Source organism: Anguilla anguilla, chromosome 2 (assembly GCF_013347855.1).
Source record: "Anguilla anguilla isolate fAngAng1 chromosome 2, fAngAng1.pri, whole genome shotgun sequence".
Classification (NCBI taxonomy): Eukaryota; Metazoa; Chordata; class Actinopteri; order Anguilliformes; family Anguillidae; genus Anguilla; species Anguilla anguilla.
The window spans coordinates 51,356,002-51,373,400 of NC_049202.1; the positions used below are offsets into that span (position 1 = coordinate 51,356,002).

The 17,399-nt window shown below is 40.0% G+C and overlaps 1 protein-coding gene across 1 annotated transcript in view; it reads left to right on the forward strand.

Moving 5' to 3' along the window:
* cpped1 (calcineurin-like phosphoesterase domain containing 1) overlaps positions 1 to 17,399 on the forward strand; it is a 40,801-nt gene that overhangs the window by 11,977 nt on the left and 11,425 nt on the right. The window contains exon 3 of the mRNA XM_035405206.1: positions 11,441 to 11,863. Coding sequence (XP_035261097.1) covers positions 11,441 to 11,863 — 423 coding nt within the window. The remainder of the gene's footprint in view (positions 1 to 11,440; positions 11,864 to 17,399) is intronic.

Sequence of the window (17,399 nt, forward strand, 5' to 3'; positions counted from 1 at the left end):
TGGCTGATTAGAATTCTAGCTGAGGGGACCTGTCGCTGGAGTGAATACTCTTGCACCCTGACTGTCCTTAGGTTTTTTTCTTAATGTTATTAGACAGCCTACTGGTGGGTTTGTTACTCCCAATAAATATTAGCCAGCTAGTTGGCTGTCTAAACATTATAGTTAGCCTGTCAAACTAAATTCACCGTCAGAAGTCAGTCTTATTACATTACATTCTTATGCTGTCTTGTGCAACAGATCATTGATCAGAGACAAGAGACATGGTCATAAGCAGCGTAGTAACAAAAAAAAAAGCTTGCTTATTTTGATTTGTCAAATAGCAGTACCATTATGCATGTATAAATGCAGGTAGGCAAGGCTGTCTACAACCTTTAGCCAGGCACAAATCATCTCAACCTTTGCGTTCAGTAGTCTAGCACAAGGAGACTGGCGCCCAATGAAAACATCTGAATTATCACACATTCAGATCAGAGACAAGTGCTGCCATCAGAGGTGGAGTGGCTATGTTTAGATTACTCATCATGCAAAAAATTATCTCATGATCACATACCCAGCACTTGCCTTTTACCACGTCATTCAAAAAACTAGTGAAAAAATTTCAGATAAGAAAACCATTACAAAATGTTAAGAGTTACAGCGTATCCTACTCATCAAACAGTGATGCGACTCAACAGATAATCATATTTGGGGCTGGATGTACGTACAGTGTTCCTTTGGGGGGCGGGGGGGGGGGGGGGACATCTGATGATGTCAATCACAACAGACTATCCTTGTGGAATAAAATATAGAATATTTTTATCTCAGATTCGGTTTGATATCATTACATTTAAAGAGTGCTGGATCCCATGCAAAAGAAAGTAAAGCCAGGCATGTTTGTCTGTGATTTTTCCTGTTTTCTCTGTTTGATCCTCTCTTTTTCAATGCTGGTTTTAAGAAAAAAGCAGCCATTTTTTCTACCTTTTTGTAATAGTACCGTTAGGAGTGGGGTGTCATTGAGAGAAAACGTCTCCTTGCTGTGTCGTGCGTTATTCTCCTTCAGTTTATCCATTGTACAGACAAGCATTTGGACAAAGACATTGATGAAGAGAAGTGCTGTCCCTGCTGTCCCATATTTAAAAATACTTTAAATATGGTGTCTGGAGCTTACTACCGTTTTTATTGGCAACATTTCTTTCTTTAGTGTTGGGAACCTGCTCGGTCTTATCGACACAGCTTCAATTCAAAGACAATCTAATTGATGTTTTATCTGCATATAATCTAATTAACAATATTTGGGTGGTTGATAAGCCAACCTGAAGTTTTAGTTCTTTCCTGTGCTTGAGTTAAACTGGTCCCCATGTTTGCACCACCACCAGGCTTAAAGGGCCATGCACTGCTGGCAGCCTCTGAACTATACATGTTAGTCATTACATTACATTACATTACAGGCATTTGGCAGACGCTCTTATCCAGAGCGACGTACAACAAAGTGTATAACCATAACCAGGAACAAGTATGACGAAACCCCTAGAGAGAAGTACCGGTCCAAGTACAGGGAACAACCGCATAGTTCAACTTGGACCCTGATGGTTAAACTGATTAACACTAACAACGAGAACGGCAACAACGCAATCTATGGAAAAATAAAAATAAATAAAGATGCAAGTAGTCGTTAAGACAGGCGCATCAACTAAGTCACCTATGAAACAGCTGCCTAGTTACAACCCTAAGTTTAGTCATTTACAGGGGGGAAGGGAGGGATGGGGAGAGGTGCAGCCTGAAGAGGTGGGTCTTCAGTCGTCGTTTGAAAGTAATTTGATAGTCATTTATTTCATTGTCAGCAATGGAGACAAACCAAGAGGTGAGATCAAATCGATTACAAGGTATTCAACTCCATCAACCCAGGCATCAGAATGTTGGTCTAATGTGTAATTTCTGCAAGGAGTGTAAAATGGGGACGTGTTGATGTACATGTTCCAGAATGGACACGGGGTCAGAGCAATGAATTAGTTGCACTGTCTTATCGGCACTGACAGCCAGTGGTAGCTTGATGCATGGGTGACAATTTAGGCACATCCAGCAACCCTAATCTGATCTCTGGATTTCCGGACTCTGCACCTCTCTACACTCTGCGGAGACCCTGTAAATGAAACTGCTTTTATATGATTGGGTCAAGTGAGGACCCCGCGTATCTTGGGGTACTGGTACACCAGCAGGAAGAAGAATGACAAGTCAAGATAGCAAAATTATATGTTTGTTGAGGTGAGAAAAGATTTTTAAAAAGTGATATGAAAATGAAAGAATTTAGTTAAAGGGAACCTTCAAGGTCAACTCATCCACCTGGTAGAAGCACACAAGCAGAGACTCCATTTTTAAGTCCCGTGCAGGTAGATTCCTTTCGATTTAATTCAGTGTTATTTTTATATATCTCTTTACCGGTAGTGTCACATTGACACTTTGTGGAACAAGAAATCGAAAAACTGGGGAAATCCAAGATTGAACTGTCAACTACCAATGAATGAGGCAAAGAAGGCTCTCCGTGTCAAGATGTTTAATACTTCTGAGAAATGAAAGCTACTATATAAGGGATGAATTTATGAATTTGGTGAAGAGGAGCCAATAATAGCCTAAATGGCAGCGCTGCAAAATGTAAGACTTTACTCTAAAAAGCAAATATAGAACCTTCCTTTTGCCTTTGTGCACCAGGAAATGAAAGTAAATGTACAACCACGGCCTACGATTGCTGACAGGATGTGAGATGCTGAAAACATCTTGGATAGCAGTGTTCTGTTGCATCCCAGGGAAACTGTTTGTGGTGAAAACTTGGTGAAATTCATTCTAGGCATTCAGGTGAAAATCCTGCTACATTTGGTTGAAAATTGAAAGTTTGGACATACCGAGGCTGTATCCTGGTAAAACCTGATCTGTATTGGGGTTAACTTAGCCTGTTCATGTCAAAACATCTCTCAGCATAGATTTCCACCCCTGTAGACATCTAGATCCCGGCTCTTGCTCACTGGGTTGTGTAAACTGCTGCGGCTCAGAATTGAATAGAAGGCTGCTGTCCTTTTAAAGGGCCATGAAATATGTGCAGTAAAGCCTACTTGTCAGTTCTGAGCAGCCTAGAGTTATTACCTTTTTGGCTGGAGAGTAGCTTTTTTTCACGTCTGAAGGGGGTTAACCCTAAGCCCGCACGTGGTGTTTGTGTGTGTGGGGTGGGGCTGGGGGGGGGGGGGGGGGGTGGGGGGCGGGCTGTGTTGGGCTGGGCTGGCACTGTGTTGGAGACCACCTAGAGAATAGCAGTCCATGCAGAAAATGCTTAATTTCTACATTTTAGATTCTCAATTAAAATGTCAGTGTACTAAACCATAAAATCAACTTGGTTTTATTTGTTTATTGATGTATTTATTCTTAAACCTTTGCACCCTACCATCACAGTTCACACTCCTGTAGTTTACCTCTTTGTCTTAAATGGATGATGGATATGCTCATTGTCTGAAGATTTTGGTTTGAAATATCTAAGAAGGGCATTCATTTTTTAACCATTGGTATGAAAATTGGCTTCCTTCTGCAAAGAAGATTTACATTTTAGATCGACTTTAGAGTAACCTTGGGTGTTTTTATGTCTTTATGTGTAGTTTTTATGCTCTTGTTGTGTAGTTTTCATGCTCTTGTGTTGTATTGTCACAGATTGCCAGTAAATACATAGTGGTACCCCCTGAGGAGTCGCAGGCCGACCTGCAGACCTTGACTTCCCTTTCTCCAGTCTGCAGTCCAAGACCTGGGAGTATTTGAGAATAGTAACCTGTCTTAGACATTCAGCCATTTTATACTGTCAGGGGAGAATAAGTGGGATGGATAGTGAGAAGTGATCACAGAATTCCAGGGCCCCCTGTTGACCTAAGTCATTTCCACTCAACAAGCACTAACAGTCTCAGCTTGCCAGTAACATCCCCTTATTTGTTCTCATGGTCAGCTACCTGTCACTCAGAAGAGCTTGTAGGACTTGTAGGCTATTTTACCTTGAAGAATAGGTGTGCTTTGTAGATGCAATGGCCCAAGAGTCTTATCTGAACAAGCAAGTGTTTGTTAAGTAGAAACCATGCTTTCTGTCACTATCTGTTATCAGTCTTTGTAGATGTGCTGTATGCCTGTGGGCACGTGTGCGTGCGTGCGCATTTGCGAGTGCAGGGACAGGCAGTATATATGCTGGTAGAAATATGTGCCATGTTATACATTTTGTCTATACCGGTAGAGACTGGATTTTGATGTTTACATTAGAGGGTCAGAGCAAAAGATTTTGGTCAGAAAATAGGGCTCAACAATAAGGAGTGCAGTTGATTGATGTGTCACTTGCCCAGTCAGGTCAGTACCCCGAGTAAGTCTTATCTAGGCCGATGAGAAATTGATGCTTGCTTATCAACAATGAATGACATCTAGATTATCAATATTTGCACACCATTGTTTTCTTATAAATAACTGACATCGCTAGTGGTTACATTAATTTTGCTTTTACACAGCTAAAACACAGGGGAAAAATACACTGGTCTGTAAACACTGAAATTCCGAGGCCTTTTTTTAGACATTGAGCCCTGGCAAATATATTGTGCACACCTGTTACTTCAGGCAACATCGCTTATAGATCGGCCAATAAAAATATGTGAGTGTATGCTTCCCTTTTACATTAAAACAAAAATGGTTAATTACTAATAACCTTATAGTTATCTCCAGTGGACAGGTACCAGCCCTAAGTCTTGTGTTCTTATTAAAGCATGTTCTGTAGAAATTAGGAGAAAACCCTTTGTACAGTCCAAAATTCAAAATATATCATGATATATATTTTAGGCCATATTGTGCATCTGGACAGCCACAGTGTCATTGGCCCTTTTCTTTGGCTTTCTCATCTAATTATATCAGTACAAACAGCTGAACAGAGGGTAGACAGCACAGCTTCACAGAAATAGCATACTTATCTTGGATCGGTTGAACAGACTTCTGTTTGTTTCTAATATCTTTTCCCCCACCAGTGAATGAAATTTCTGTAGGTAGGTTTGCCAAGATTCAATTTTATTTATTTATTTAGTTTCACAGATAAAATCTGTGTGCTTCTATTTTTGATTTTAATCAACAACTTTTTTTTCATGTCACAGTACAGTGTCTTGCCAAATATCAATCATTTGAAAATGGGCAACAGCAATGAAAATCATACTCTTGTTGTGATGAAGCTGATGTATTAAAAGACTAGCTAATAAGCATGTCCACAAGTATTGTTGTAATCACCCTATCCATGTAATGTTCCTGTTGACAGCAGTGGATTTGACCAACAGCACATGGAAATATAAAGAAAAGATAATGCCCATTAGAGAGTCAAGTTGTACAAGTGTATGTTTTTTTATTTCATTTTGATAATCTATATTGATCTGAAGTGTTGGCATGCTCCAGGGTTTGTCAGTTGAATTGGCTTTGTTTGCACACCAATGATCTGTGCTCTGTTAGTAGGGCTTTAGCACAAAAGAGCAAACAGAAAGGTCCATCTAGTTCAGGAGAGGACAATGAGGGCCGGTCCATTTCAAGATTTTGTGCCAGCTTCTTATTTAATTTGCTCAGTCGTTTTTTGATCGGCCATTTAAAAAATAATAGGCCACAGCTGTCAACTGCATCTGTATCCTTTGGTGATAATGTAATCCAATACAGGATAGAACCAGCATTGGCGTTTACTACTGTTCAGAATATTGATTGAAATGAAAATCAGCATAAACACTGGCCCTCCAGTTGTAGACTGCTGGTTTAGATGCACATTATAGATAATGGTGTAGTAATAGGGAGGAATAGACATTGCTTTGAGGTTGAGAATGATCTTGTCCAGTAATAGTCTTTTTATGTTTATATGGAGGTATTATTAATGCAGACAAGTTTGGCACATGGGATTTTTGTGTTTAGTTAGGCTACCTTTTGTTAGCTAGCTTAAGTCTGATTCATATAACACTTAAGCTTTGTTGTTTTACACTATATTTGCATCCTTCTAGTCAGATTTGACCTTTTTTTAAAGTTCATGAGTACGGTTCTTTTTGAATTTTGTTTTCAACTTAAACGGAAACAGTTTTAATTAAAAATGAAATTGAATGTGTTATGTTCAAAAACTAATTACATAGGACCCATTCAGTCTTTTTCATCGCAGGGCAATTTCACATTATTACATTACAATTTTAAATGTGTATAATCACGCTCTACTTATTACTATGAAGCCTGTAGTAATGTCCTTTTCATGCACAAAACAATGATGTGTGTGCAATGCTACAAAGAGCATAACAAGCGGTTATATTTTATAGTAACTTTTTCTTGTAAGATATGCCTCCAATCAGTATTTCTGACAATGAAAACTTGAATGCGGGTTTCGCACTGAAATTTTCCTGCCTGGACTTTCTTTTTCAACTTATTGTTTTACCGTGTGTCTGGACTGGAAGTGTCATACACTTGTGACTCCTGAAAGCCCTTCAATGTTCTGTCCATAGTCTTACAAATTTACCATTACCAATTCAGTCAGACATATGAATAGGACCGTCTCATTGTTTGACTTTGACGATGTAAAGGATTTGCAGCTTGACCGGTGAACCAGTATTGTTTACAGGAATGAAAAGCCAATCACTTTCCATCACATTTAAGATGTGATGGTCTCAAAGTGACTAGTTTATTACTTGTCTTTGGATGTATTTCTCTAAGCCTTTCTATTTGTTTAAAAATAATAATACAACATCCCTGATTCTGATCTGCTTACAGGACTACTAATGTAACAGGATTAATTATTTCTTACGGTACTTATAATGAACTCCTGGACCTGAATAGGGTGCCAGTTTCTCATATGTGATGGTTTGATCTACATTGTTATGAGCTGACATCTGTCCCTGAGGCTACTGAGGCACTGACATCCTCCTTAATGTGTCTTTCCTCAGTGCTGTGACCTTCTCTTAAGCTGGAAGATGAAAGAGTGGTGTGAGCCTGAGTAGACAAGCTGTGGATGATGTAAAGGTCCCGAGAATAATATTCATGCTTTTATAGTTGATTGTTCAATGCCTTAATCCTGTCTCTGAACATGGCTGACTGGCTGGCTCTGTTAACTGCTTTTAGAAGCGTAATCATAAAACAGTTTAACAGAAGGAATGATATTATGACCGTTTTTGTTTCATATAAACATTGCTTCATTTCAAAATTTTCTGTCTTCTGTTACACCTTATCAGGTCAGAAAGTTGAAAGAATTCTGTTATAGTTAATCCTTCCGTATTATTATCCCAAAAGTCCAGGGAAGATAGCACAGGTGTTTAAAGCAGATTTAAAGGTCTCTTATTCCTTGCAATTTTATGCAGGACAGCATCCTGTAATTTATTGTAATCTACTTAATTTCTGTTTAAGCTGAGATAAACAACCTTTAAATGCTTTGCGAAAATGTTCTGGGAACACCTGGGACCTTTAAATGGTCCAGTGTCAGCATGCATTACTGTCAGTCTCTGAACAGGTTGTGTGTGCCAGACACATTATCCGGTACGTCCGTTACAGTATACCCTCTCCTCCATTCTCTAGGGCAGGGCTGCCCAACATTGTTCCTGGAGATCTATCTAGGTTTTCACTGTAACCATAACAAAGCACACCTCATTCAACAGCTAGAGACCTCCTGGAGCTTCTAATTGGTAGAATCAGGTGTGCCAAATTACAGTTGAAATGAAAACCTACAGGACTGTAGATCTCCCAGAACAGGTTTGGGCAGCCCTGCTCTTGGGTATATTGTCCAGTTCCACTTTTTCTATGAAATGTTTTGTAAACCTCTTGTTTAACGAGAGTTTTGTCAGGGTCTAATGTAGAAGAAGCATTCCTGTTTGGTCTGGGTTGTATAAGCAAGGTTATTCATCTGTGCCCTCATGAGCCAATGCTCCTCACATGTGCATCGTGACTCAGGTACTTTGTGTTCACTCTCATGATAAGAAGCTGCCCTCTGCTTCATTCTAATTTATCTTTCACTGTAATATATGTTAATTAGCTATTAGTGATGGGGCCTGACCATCCCTGATATAAATTACTTTCGATGGTGGAGGTGAACTTGAGAAGAGAGGATTTGAAGGACAGTAGGCGAGGTTTGATCAACCTTTTCAGTCACCATCGCCTTCATTAAACACGCCCAGGCTGGCCACACTGAGGATCAGTGCAAACCAAATCTGATTAAATTTCAAAACACCCTGCTCTCATAAGTCTTTCCTTGTAATGATTGTCTCGCAGAACGTGTAAGATGAGTCCTGTTAAGTGAGTAATTGATGGCTTGTTCCACCTTTCCAATGCAAGTCCTTGAGTTTTCAATCTCCGGGGCCATCTCTCTTTAGCTCAAAACAAAGTGTGGTAACAGATGATTAGATTAAGCATCATGCTAGAGTTTAACCTTAATGAGCATGCCTGTGGGATTATGTTGGAAGCTGGCAAGGTTTGAGGAGGGGGGGTGGATATGAAAAGGTGAAGCGGAGGTCATTTCATTTTCATCCAGTCTGTAGCCCCAAGAACGTGAGCCTTGTAATTGCTGTTGACAGTTGATAAAGTAAGGGTCTCTGTGGAATTCTACCACTTCAGTGGAAATGACTTGTGGGAAATCAGTTAGCAGAGGCTCACTCTGTGCGTTTTGCTGATAGGAATCTGTCTGGTTTTACTTTTAATGGGTTTCTTTGGGGTTTGGAACAGCAAAAAGCAAAAGCGGGGTCTGCCCGAGCAGTCTCAGGACTCTTTTGTACTGTGGTCGTGCAGAGAATCCTTCATCCTACCATTACCCAACAGCAAGACCAGTCAGCCTTGTACACTGCTTTGAAAAATATGCACCTTTATATTTTTTATTCATTACAGAGACTACAGTGCAGGGATTAGCCTGTGTTGCAGTATTAACATTAGCCTACACTAGAATTCAAATGTAAATGAAAAGTAATGAGATTTTATTTTTGGATAACTAGAGGAAGTAGGCCTAAGTATATTCAGAAGAACCTGTAATCTTTTAAAATGGAACAGAATAAATATGCTGTTTGTGTTGAACTTGATTAGCACAGCAGGCGAGTACTGTCAACAGTAGCCCAGCATCCATATGCCATAAATCTTCATTGGATATCACTGATTCACATTAACGTGCCATTTTTAGCTACAGGTTAGACTGATGTCTAGCTGTTGGTTTATCATTGAAGGCCCATGTGCCTGTATTTGTACTTTTATGTGTTGTCCCTTTGTTTCACAGCTCATCAGGTTGAAACCAACACATTCTCAGTCCTGGCAAATTAAAAGTCAACAAAGACTGTCCGTTCAGTGATTCACAATTGCACTGCCATTTAGTTGTCGGCTGAGAACATTCTTAACCGTTTTAGAATAAATCCTCTTCACTATTTTTTATGTTCAATGACTGTTTGTGTAATTTATATTGTCTTCTTTGTGGGAAGAAATTTTCATCCCTCAATGATTGCTTTTCTTTTGAAAAACTGAAATAATACAGCAGAATGTATTTTATGATTGTAGATGGGGACAACACTTAAGTCAGTCTCTCATGAACCAGGTGAATTGTGATTCTCAGGAGCAAAAGGTGAGCTAGCACCTGAACTAAACATAGCAGGGCACGCCTTAATTTTCTGCAGCAGCAAAATTTGAATGTGAAATGGCAAAATAAATATGTTCTCCTGGAGTCTTTTCCTCCTCCTCTCACTCATTATCGACATCGTTGGCCCAAATGAAGCCTGTGTGATACGGTCATTTTTCAAGGCAGAAATAAAAGCTTTCGCTTGCAGGCTCAAGTCTGTTGTTTTTCCTGCTGGGGTTCAGAAGTGTGAACAGATCTGTTTGTAAAAAAATAATGGCTGACGCTTATTTAATTCCCGAGTCCCCAGATCTGCCCCTGGCTACACCAACCGCTGGATATTTGATTGTTATCATATTTCATTTTATTTTCTTTCTCGCTGGAATTGTTTCTCTGATGGTGGTTTGATTTTACCCTGGTGGGCCAGGTGTTGTATTGGCAAAGATTTCCCTCCCTCTCTCCCCCCAAAAATCATTAAAGGTACATACCATGTCCTTAGCGGCACAGGCACAGATGGTGCCCCTGCCGTGATCTGCCATTGTTAATAAAAATTCACTACGGTATGAACTACTCTAATTCCTTTGTCGTCGCAGATGCTAAAATGTAGCAAAAAAATAATGCTGCAAAAACTGCAGCAGCTTCACCCAACACCAGGAGCTGTCACCCTCATGATTTGTGGTCTTTGTTTAACCTTGTAACGTTTGTGTCACATTATCACAGGATCATCAGAGCAGAACAAGTCAATTCATGTCTGTGTGTCTCCTTTATTGAAAACGTCTGTTGAAGGAGCCCTTTCAAATTTCAAAATAATATTGAGTGTGTCATATAATATGCATCAAATATTTACACCCATGATTGACATCCGGCTCCACCACTCCACATATGCCCCTTCCCAGTGTGCCTTTGAGTCACCTGGAGTGTCTGCCTTATCAAATTATGCTGTGTTTACATGGTAAAAAATTCATGAGCCTGGCAGTTTCTGTAGAAAAAGCATGTTCCTGTGCATGGACATGCTTGAGATTTGTATCTACTTCAGCGGAATGTCTGAAAGTAATAATGGATAATTAGGAGTGTTCATATGATCATGAATACTGTTATAGAAATGAAAAAATAGCAGTATGAAAGCAAAGTGCGTATAATAAATTCAATATTGCAATCACAAATATAAGATTTGGTTTAGTAGCCTGGGCAAAAAACTGGATTACACCAATATGAAGTCTTTTACTTGGGTGTTAATTTTGCCCATATGTCCTGTGGCATAGAATCTACTAGTGTCTAATATTCTGCAGGACGATCCCACTTTTCTGTAGGAAAGATAATAAACTCACACTTGGTTGAAAGAAGTGAAAAATGCTCGAGTAGCATTCCAGAATATCCTGTAAATGCTCTTTTGTGTTCAGATCTGGTGATGGGGAGCCTATGACACGGACAATATCAGTGTCACGCTAATTAAGCCACAGGCAGATTACGTGTGCTCTGTGGATGGGGGCATTGCCAGCATGAAAGACCTCTGCAGGAAGTAAATGCTGTAACGTGCGGTGTAGATTGTCACTCGGTACCATTAAGCAATGATTCCTGTCAGCCTTGCTTTCTAAGAGTGTGAGTGCACCCAAACCATGGCAGAAAAAGGCACTCGCACAATTACAGAACCATCAGAGCCATTCACTGTTGGAACTGGTGTTCCCTTTTTTCTGTTCCATACCTGTATGTAACAGCACTTCAGAATGCTGTTGATTGTGTGCAGAGTCGATGTTATGTGGAGTGTATGAGGGCAAGCTAATGTTGCACCCTTAATGGGGCAGCTCCACTAGAGCTCATCCGGTCCTCGTGAGGTGTGTGCAGATGGAGCTATCCCAACCTTCGCTTGTTTTATCACAGGCAAGCCTTACAGGGAGGAGCAGGAGAGGGACCTGAAGGAGGCCCTGAAGGACGTGGACCCCGCCGTCCCGCTGGTGTTCGTCAGCGGGAACCACGATGTGGGGAACACGCCCACGGCCGGCACGGTGGAGCTGTACCGGCGCGGCTGGGGCGACGACTACTTCAGCTTCTGGGTGGGCGGGGTGCTGTGCCTGGTGCTGAACTCGCAGCTGTTCTTCGACGGCTCGGCCTGTCCCGAGCTGCGGGACGCCCAGGAGGCGTGGCTGGAGGAGCAGCTACGGAGGGCGGCGCGGAGCCGCTGCCGCCACGCCCTGGTCTTCCAGCACATTCCGCTCTACGTGCGCACTCCGGACGAAGAGGACGACTACTTCAGCCTGCAGCGAGGCGTCAGGGAGAGTCTTATCAAGCGATTTCTGCAGGCAGGTATGAGTCCTCCCCACCCCGTCCCTCATAGAGGCCCTTTAAGATCACTGCACCCACAGCCTTCAGATGATGAAATGTGTTTGACTGGCAAAAGCGACAGACCCCATCACCAGAGGAGCTACTGTTTACATTATGTGACTTCAGTCTGCATTTTTTTTTTTTTAAGTTGTAATGATATTAATTTATTCTTGTAAGTGATCTTTAAGATTACATTATTCATAAGCTTAAAAAGACACCAGATATAGAACTTTCTCTCTTCTACTTATGTCATAATGAATGAATGAATGACTGATTTCCTAGTGTCAATTATGCATCCAGCTTACATGGAAACGTTGTAGCATTTTAAATAGAGCTCACAGGCTTGCATGGGTGCTTAACCGGTTTGATTCAGAGTGGGTGCCATTTTATTTAACATCAACCTGGACCAGCATGAACATTCTTCCTTATGTTTAATCTCTCACGCGGTTTAAGTGAATATTTTTTATTTCCAATATTTGTGTAATATGTTATTTTCGCTCCCTGATTAGATTTCAGAAATGACAAAATGTTTTGCATCTCATCTTTACGATCTTCGGTAGTTGGTGTCACATTGCTTTAGCGTACACGTGGTGCTGAACACTGACCTGTAATACTACACCATGCTTCACAATAGTGGGGCCTTTGAGGTGTCAGTAGCTACAGTAGACATTAAATGCATCCTGAGCATTTGGCAACCAGAATGGGCATAATCTGACCAGGAGAACTGCTGCCCTGCTGCTTTTTTCAGTTCGACTGTCCCAATTTTACCTTCCCAGTGATATGACTGTACCCCTGATTTCCACGCTCTGTTGTGAAAAACATACAGTGAAATTTGGGAGCAAATAAAAATAGTTTTGTCTAATGAAAAAGCGGTCCAGCTCGAGGAGCGGGTATGGCGGCTCATTAGGATAGGCCTCTGGGCTCTGAAAGGAGAGCGGGTGACAGCTCTATGAAGCGGTGCCCTTTTCTTGGCCCGTGGTCTGGTCTGGTGTCACATCTGTATCAGATCATTTGTCTCCCATGTGTACAGGTAGGGACAGATGGCAGAACCCTGCGCCGTAGTCTAAATTGGAGTCGTTTCAATCTTGTGAGGTCATCTGAGAGCTGAGGAACTGATTGCATGCACCTATCAAATATGAAGGATAGTCATCCTGAATTGGGGTTAAACTTGTATTTGGCAATGAGAGTTATGTCCAGCTTTTTCCCCCGACATCAAAACTTGATGAAGCAGTCAAGGATTTGTGGTCCAGGTCCTCAGACTTCTCTTTTGGTTTGCTTGACCCTTGGTGTCATTATGAAATGATGTTTGTTTAAGAAAAATTATGAGATGAATGGGTTCATTGTTCACTGTCAAAACTGTAAATCACTCCTGTCCGATCAGGAGTCTCTGACTTTACAGCCTGTGCATTTGAAAACAGAAATATTGGAAAACGCTTGGATTTCAGGTTAAATATGAGAAACAAAATCACATTTACCATTTGTATGGTCCGAGCAGCAGTTTGGTTTGAGTCCAAGTGAAATTTCTTGAAGCAGAGCCAAGCAAATTTAGTCAGCCTCTGCCCATTCCAAGTCTCTGCTTTATCAGCTGGGGCGATGCACCAGGTGTCAGATTTTAAAAGACTTTAGTGCTAATCCTGCCTCTCATCAGGGACTCTGTTAACTAAGTGCATTGCATCTCAGCATTGACAGTCATGTCAATGAAGAATTTGGCCTGTCTTTTTTTCCCCCTCTTCATCTTTTCTTCTCTGCTCTGAATTGCTTACACTGTTTGTCACAGTTCCATGGCCGCATTTCATGTCTCCCTCTCTTCCTGTTCACGCTGGTGATTTGCCTGTCACCTGAAGGGAGAAGTGTATATGCACGACAGTCTTCCCTGTATCCGTCCCGACACCTGCCAGTGCTTTGCTATTTGACATGCAGAGAATTATTTGCCTTTTTCTCTTGATGAGAATTAATCTCCCCTTTTGTTACGCTTCTCCACTCCATTGTGTTCCCTTCCTGTCGATTGCATTAGCTAACCTTTCAGGACTGTCAATGCTGAGACTTGGCACTTGGTTAACATTGTCCCTGGCTACGACAGTGAAGTTGCCTTCACTGAGCATGCCCAGTCATCTGAGAGATTCAAATTTCTGCTGAATATGTCCTATGCAGTTCTGTTTGAAACCTCTGAACCCGTGGTAGTCTGTTTGCTTTGTGAAAGTGTTTATGCTGGAAAACACTGATGGAATTGCACTCTTTGAAGAATAGAACTGGCCTTTTCAAAGGCCTGTCAAGCTCAGATAGCCAAAAAAATGCATTTATAGAATAACATCTACCCATCTGTGGCATTATTTTTTCCTATATTACTGTTTGGAATGATATTGAAACAGCAAACGCAGTCTTGTAACACTGGAGTCCTCACAAACTCATTTCCCAATTCTTATTGGAACCTTCAGATCTAATATAACAAAGCAATTCCGTTCGTATGAATTCAGAAATATTTTATACAAGTTGGCTTGGTTGTGGGAAGCTCATTCAAAGACATTTGCCCCAAGGCTTGTGTTGCTGATCACTCTGTGTTATCAGAGGGATTGCTGGAATTGCTTCCATTTATAATCATCAACCTCGTGCCCTATTTCTGATTTCTTGCTTTGTTTATATAACTTCCATTCTTCACCTCATGTTCTCCATCCTGACAGGGCTTTGGAGGATTTTCTGTTTTTAGACTCTTTTCTGTTTTTCCACATCTAGTTCCTCTTCTCTTACAGCTACAGTAAGAATGTAATGCACATATTCTTGGCTTTAAGAATATTTAAGGATATGTGCAGTACATTCTTTATGAAAAAGAGGCCTTGCATCCTCATTTGAAAGCATGCTTGAATTTTTAAGCACCAAAAAAAAGACAACCTCCCTTCCCCAATTTTATTTACTTTTTTTTAGGAGTCCAAACAGCACAGGTGTTGGAACCCTATTGTTTTTTATTTCTTATTCTTTATAACTCAAATAGTGACGGACTTCTGTGTTTAATGGGCAATATTCTTTGAATAGTGTTCCCCCCTAGTTTTGCTGATGCTCATAGCAAAGTGCCACTGGACAGAGGAGAGAAAGAAGTTTGGGCTTGAAATCTTGGCTCCAAACTTAAAGGGGTATTTAAGTGGCTAATAAAAAAGTATATACTTAATTAGCTTAATTTCAATTTTATGAATATTGTGAAGTGATTATTATTAATTATTTATTTGCTCAGACACTTTCATTGTGGTTCTTAACCTTTTGTTTTTATTACAGCTTTCTGTATTGACAACAGAGAAAGCACACTCCTTCGCTTTGACCCTTGGGGCAGGGTGAGGGACACAGCTATTTGAAATTGTGATTTAATGGGGAAAAAAACATGAGAAGTAACAGTATCCCCAGTTTTGTGTGCCAGTTTATATGAATGAATAATTCCAGGTTGTTTTCATAGCTTGCAAATAAACTTTAATAAGAGTGAATCCGTTTAACTCCCACACTGAAAATGGTTTGGTATCAGATTTTACAACATATAATATCCCCATAATCACATCATAATAAATCAGTGTACAGTATATATATATATATATATATATATAAAAGTAGAAACCAATTAAAACAAATAGACCATGCAATAAGGGCATTTAGTTTTTCCAATTTATATATTTTATGAATTAAAAAATTTGCAGTTTGATCAAATTGCTGCAATGTCTTATTAAATAGTTGTCTCTTTATTGCCTCATTTTGTTTGCCCTGTGCTAACATGCAAAAATATCAGTCAGACCCCAGTGGATGTTTTCCAGCAACATATTTAGCCTGTCAGAATCATTCCAATGAATGATACAGCAAGTAAATAAAACAACTCACTGTATAGTATATCTCACATAATTAATTTAAAATCACACTGGAGTGTCAAAACCATGGTGGCAGCTGTAGCTTGTTTGTTCTAAAAAAAAATGAGACTTTCCAAATGCGAATATATATTACCTAAAGATAAGCATTTTAGCAGTCCATAAGCCTTAGTGCAGAACATTATGGTTCCCTGCAATGGAGGGGGGGCTCATTTGCACCTGTCCTGCATCTGTTCCAGCCCACATTTCCATCCAGTCAAAATGAGCATTGAGTGATTGTCACTGCGGTTGCACCATTCCAAAATACTGATGTTTTGGAAACCAACAAAACCATTTTTACCTTTCAAAATAGGTCATTCTTAATTACCCTTCCCTTGGAGTGCTTATGATATGTACAAAGCTGAAGAGATCAGTTCAGTTCAGATTCAGTGATTATTTTAACGTGCTTTCTAATGAAGTTTAACAGTTTAACAGGAAGTACTGCATGGGACTTTGGGGAGAGCTGGTCATAGAGAGGACTGAGCCCGATATCAAACCCGTGCTGCATTGTTCTTATGTTGCTTTTTATTCATCTCTTTATCTTTGTAGCAGCATGCATTGCCAGGCTAGCCTGTTGGTCCAGCACTCCACCGATGAAGATACAGTATAGCAATTTTAATTGCAGTTCTCTAACAAAATAGAAGTTGGTGTTAATTACTTTCAATTTTATAAATAAATTTAAGTATAACTCAGTTTAATTGTCATGGCTGTGGAAAAGAGCGTTTTTTTTTTTTTTTTTTTGATGCAATGAAATATTTCCACAAAAATAAGGGAGTTATCAAGGTGAAGCAGCTTCACAGATGGGAGGTGACACCAATTATTCTTCCTCCTGGAATGCTGGCCCCGAATTATCAAGAATAGCTCCTAGTTTCCCAGCTGAAAGGCTTCCCCCAGCTTGGGTAAGTACGGAGAGCAGAAGAGCGCTTGCCAGATAATTACCCTGGGAGCATTTTCAGCACAAATCTGTTTGTAGCCAAGCTACCGCACATTTTTCTGGCAGGTTTTACGCCCTTTAATCTGTTTATATCACATTTGTGATAGTTCCTCTTAAATATATGTAAACAACTGGATTATGAAATTCATTTAATTAGACAGGATTTGCCTTCTCTGCACATTTTGCTGAAATTCAAACTGTGTAGAAACTTTTTCCGCCTGAATGTTGAAATTTAGTATGTAGCACTTAATTGACAGTGCAGTGTGGCGTTCTGCAGTGCATTGGCCCAAGCAGAACGGAGAAATGGCCTTATAAAACAAGTTTATAAGAGACATGAGATTATATCTAATTATGTTTGGAAGCAATTTTAACCACAGCGTTTTATGTGGTAATAATTTTTTTTTCATCTGTCAGCTTTGCTTTTGGTGCCTTTGCTAATTTGTGTTCATTACTGTGTCCTTTCTGTGGCAAATAATAAAATATGTAGTTACGGTATTAATTTTTTTATGGATTTAGCCCATTTAATTCATATCGTACTGTAACTTCTGTGGTAAGGGTAATTTCATTTTTTAAATTTAATTGCATTCTCAACTTACATAGTAAAGATAGCCGTTTTTTTTTATTACGGTCACATTTTTGCCTTTTTGTAATATTGGAGTATATCCACACTGAAGCTGTCAATTGGAAAATTCGTAATAAGAGAATATAT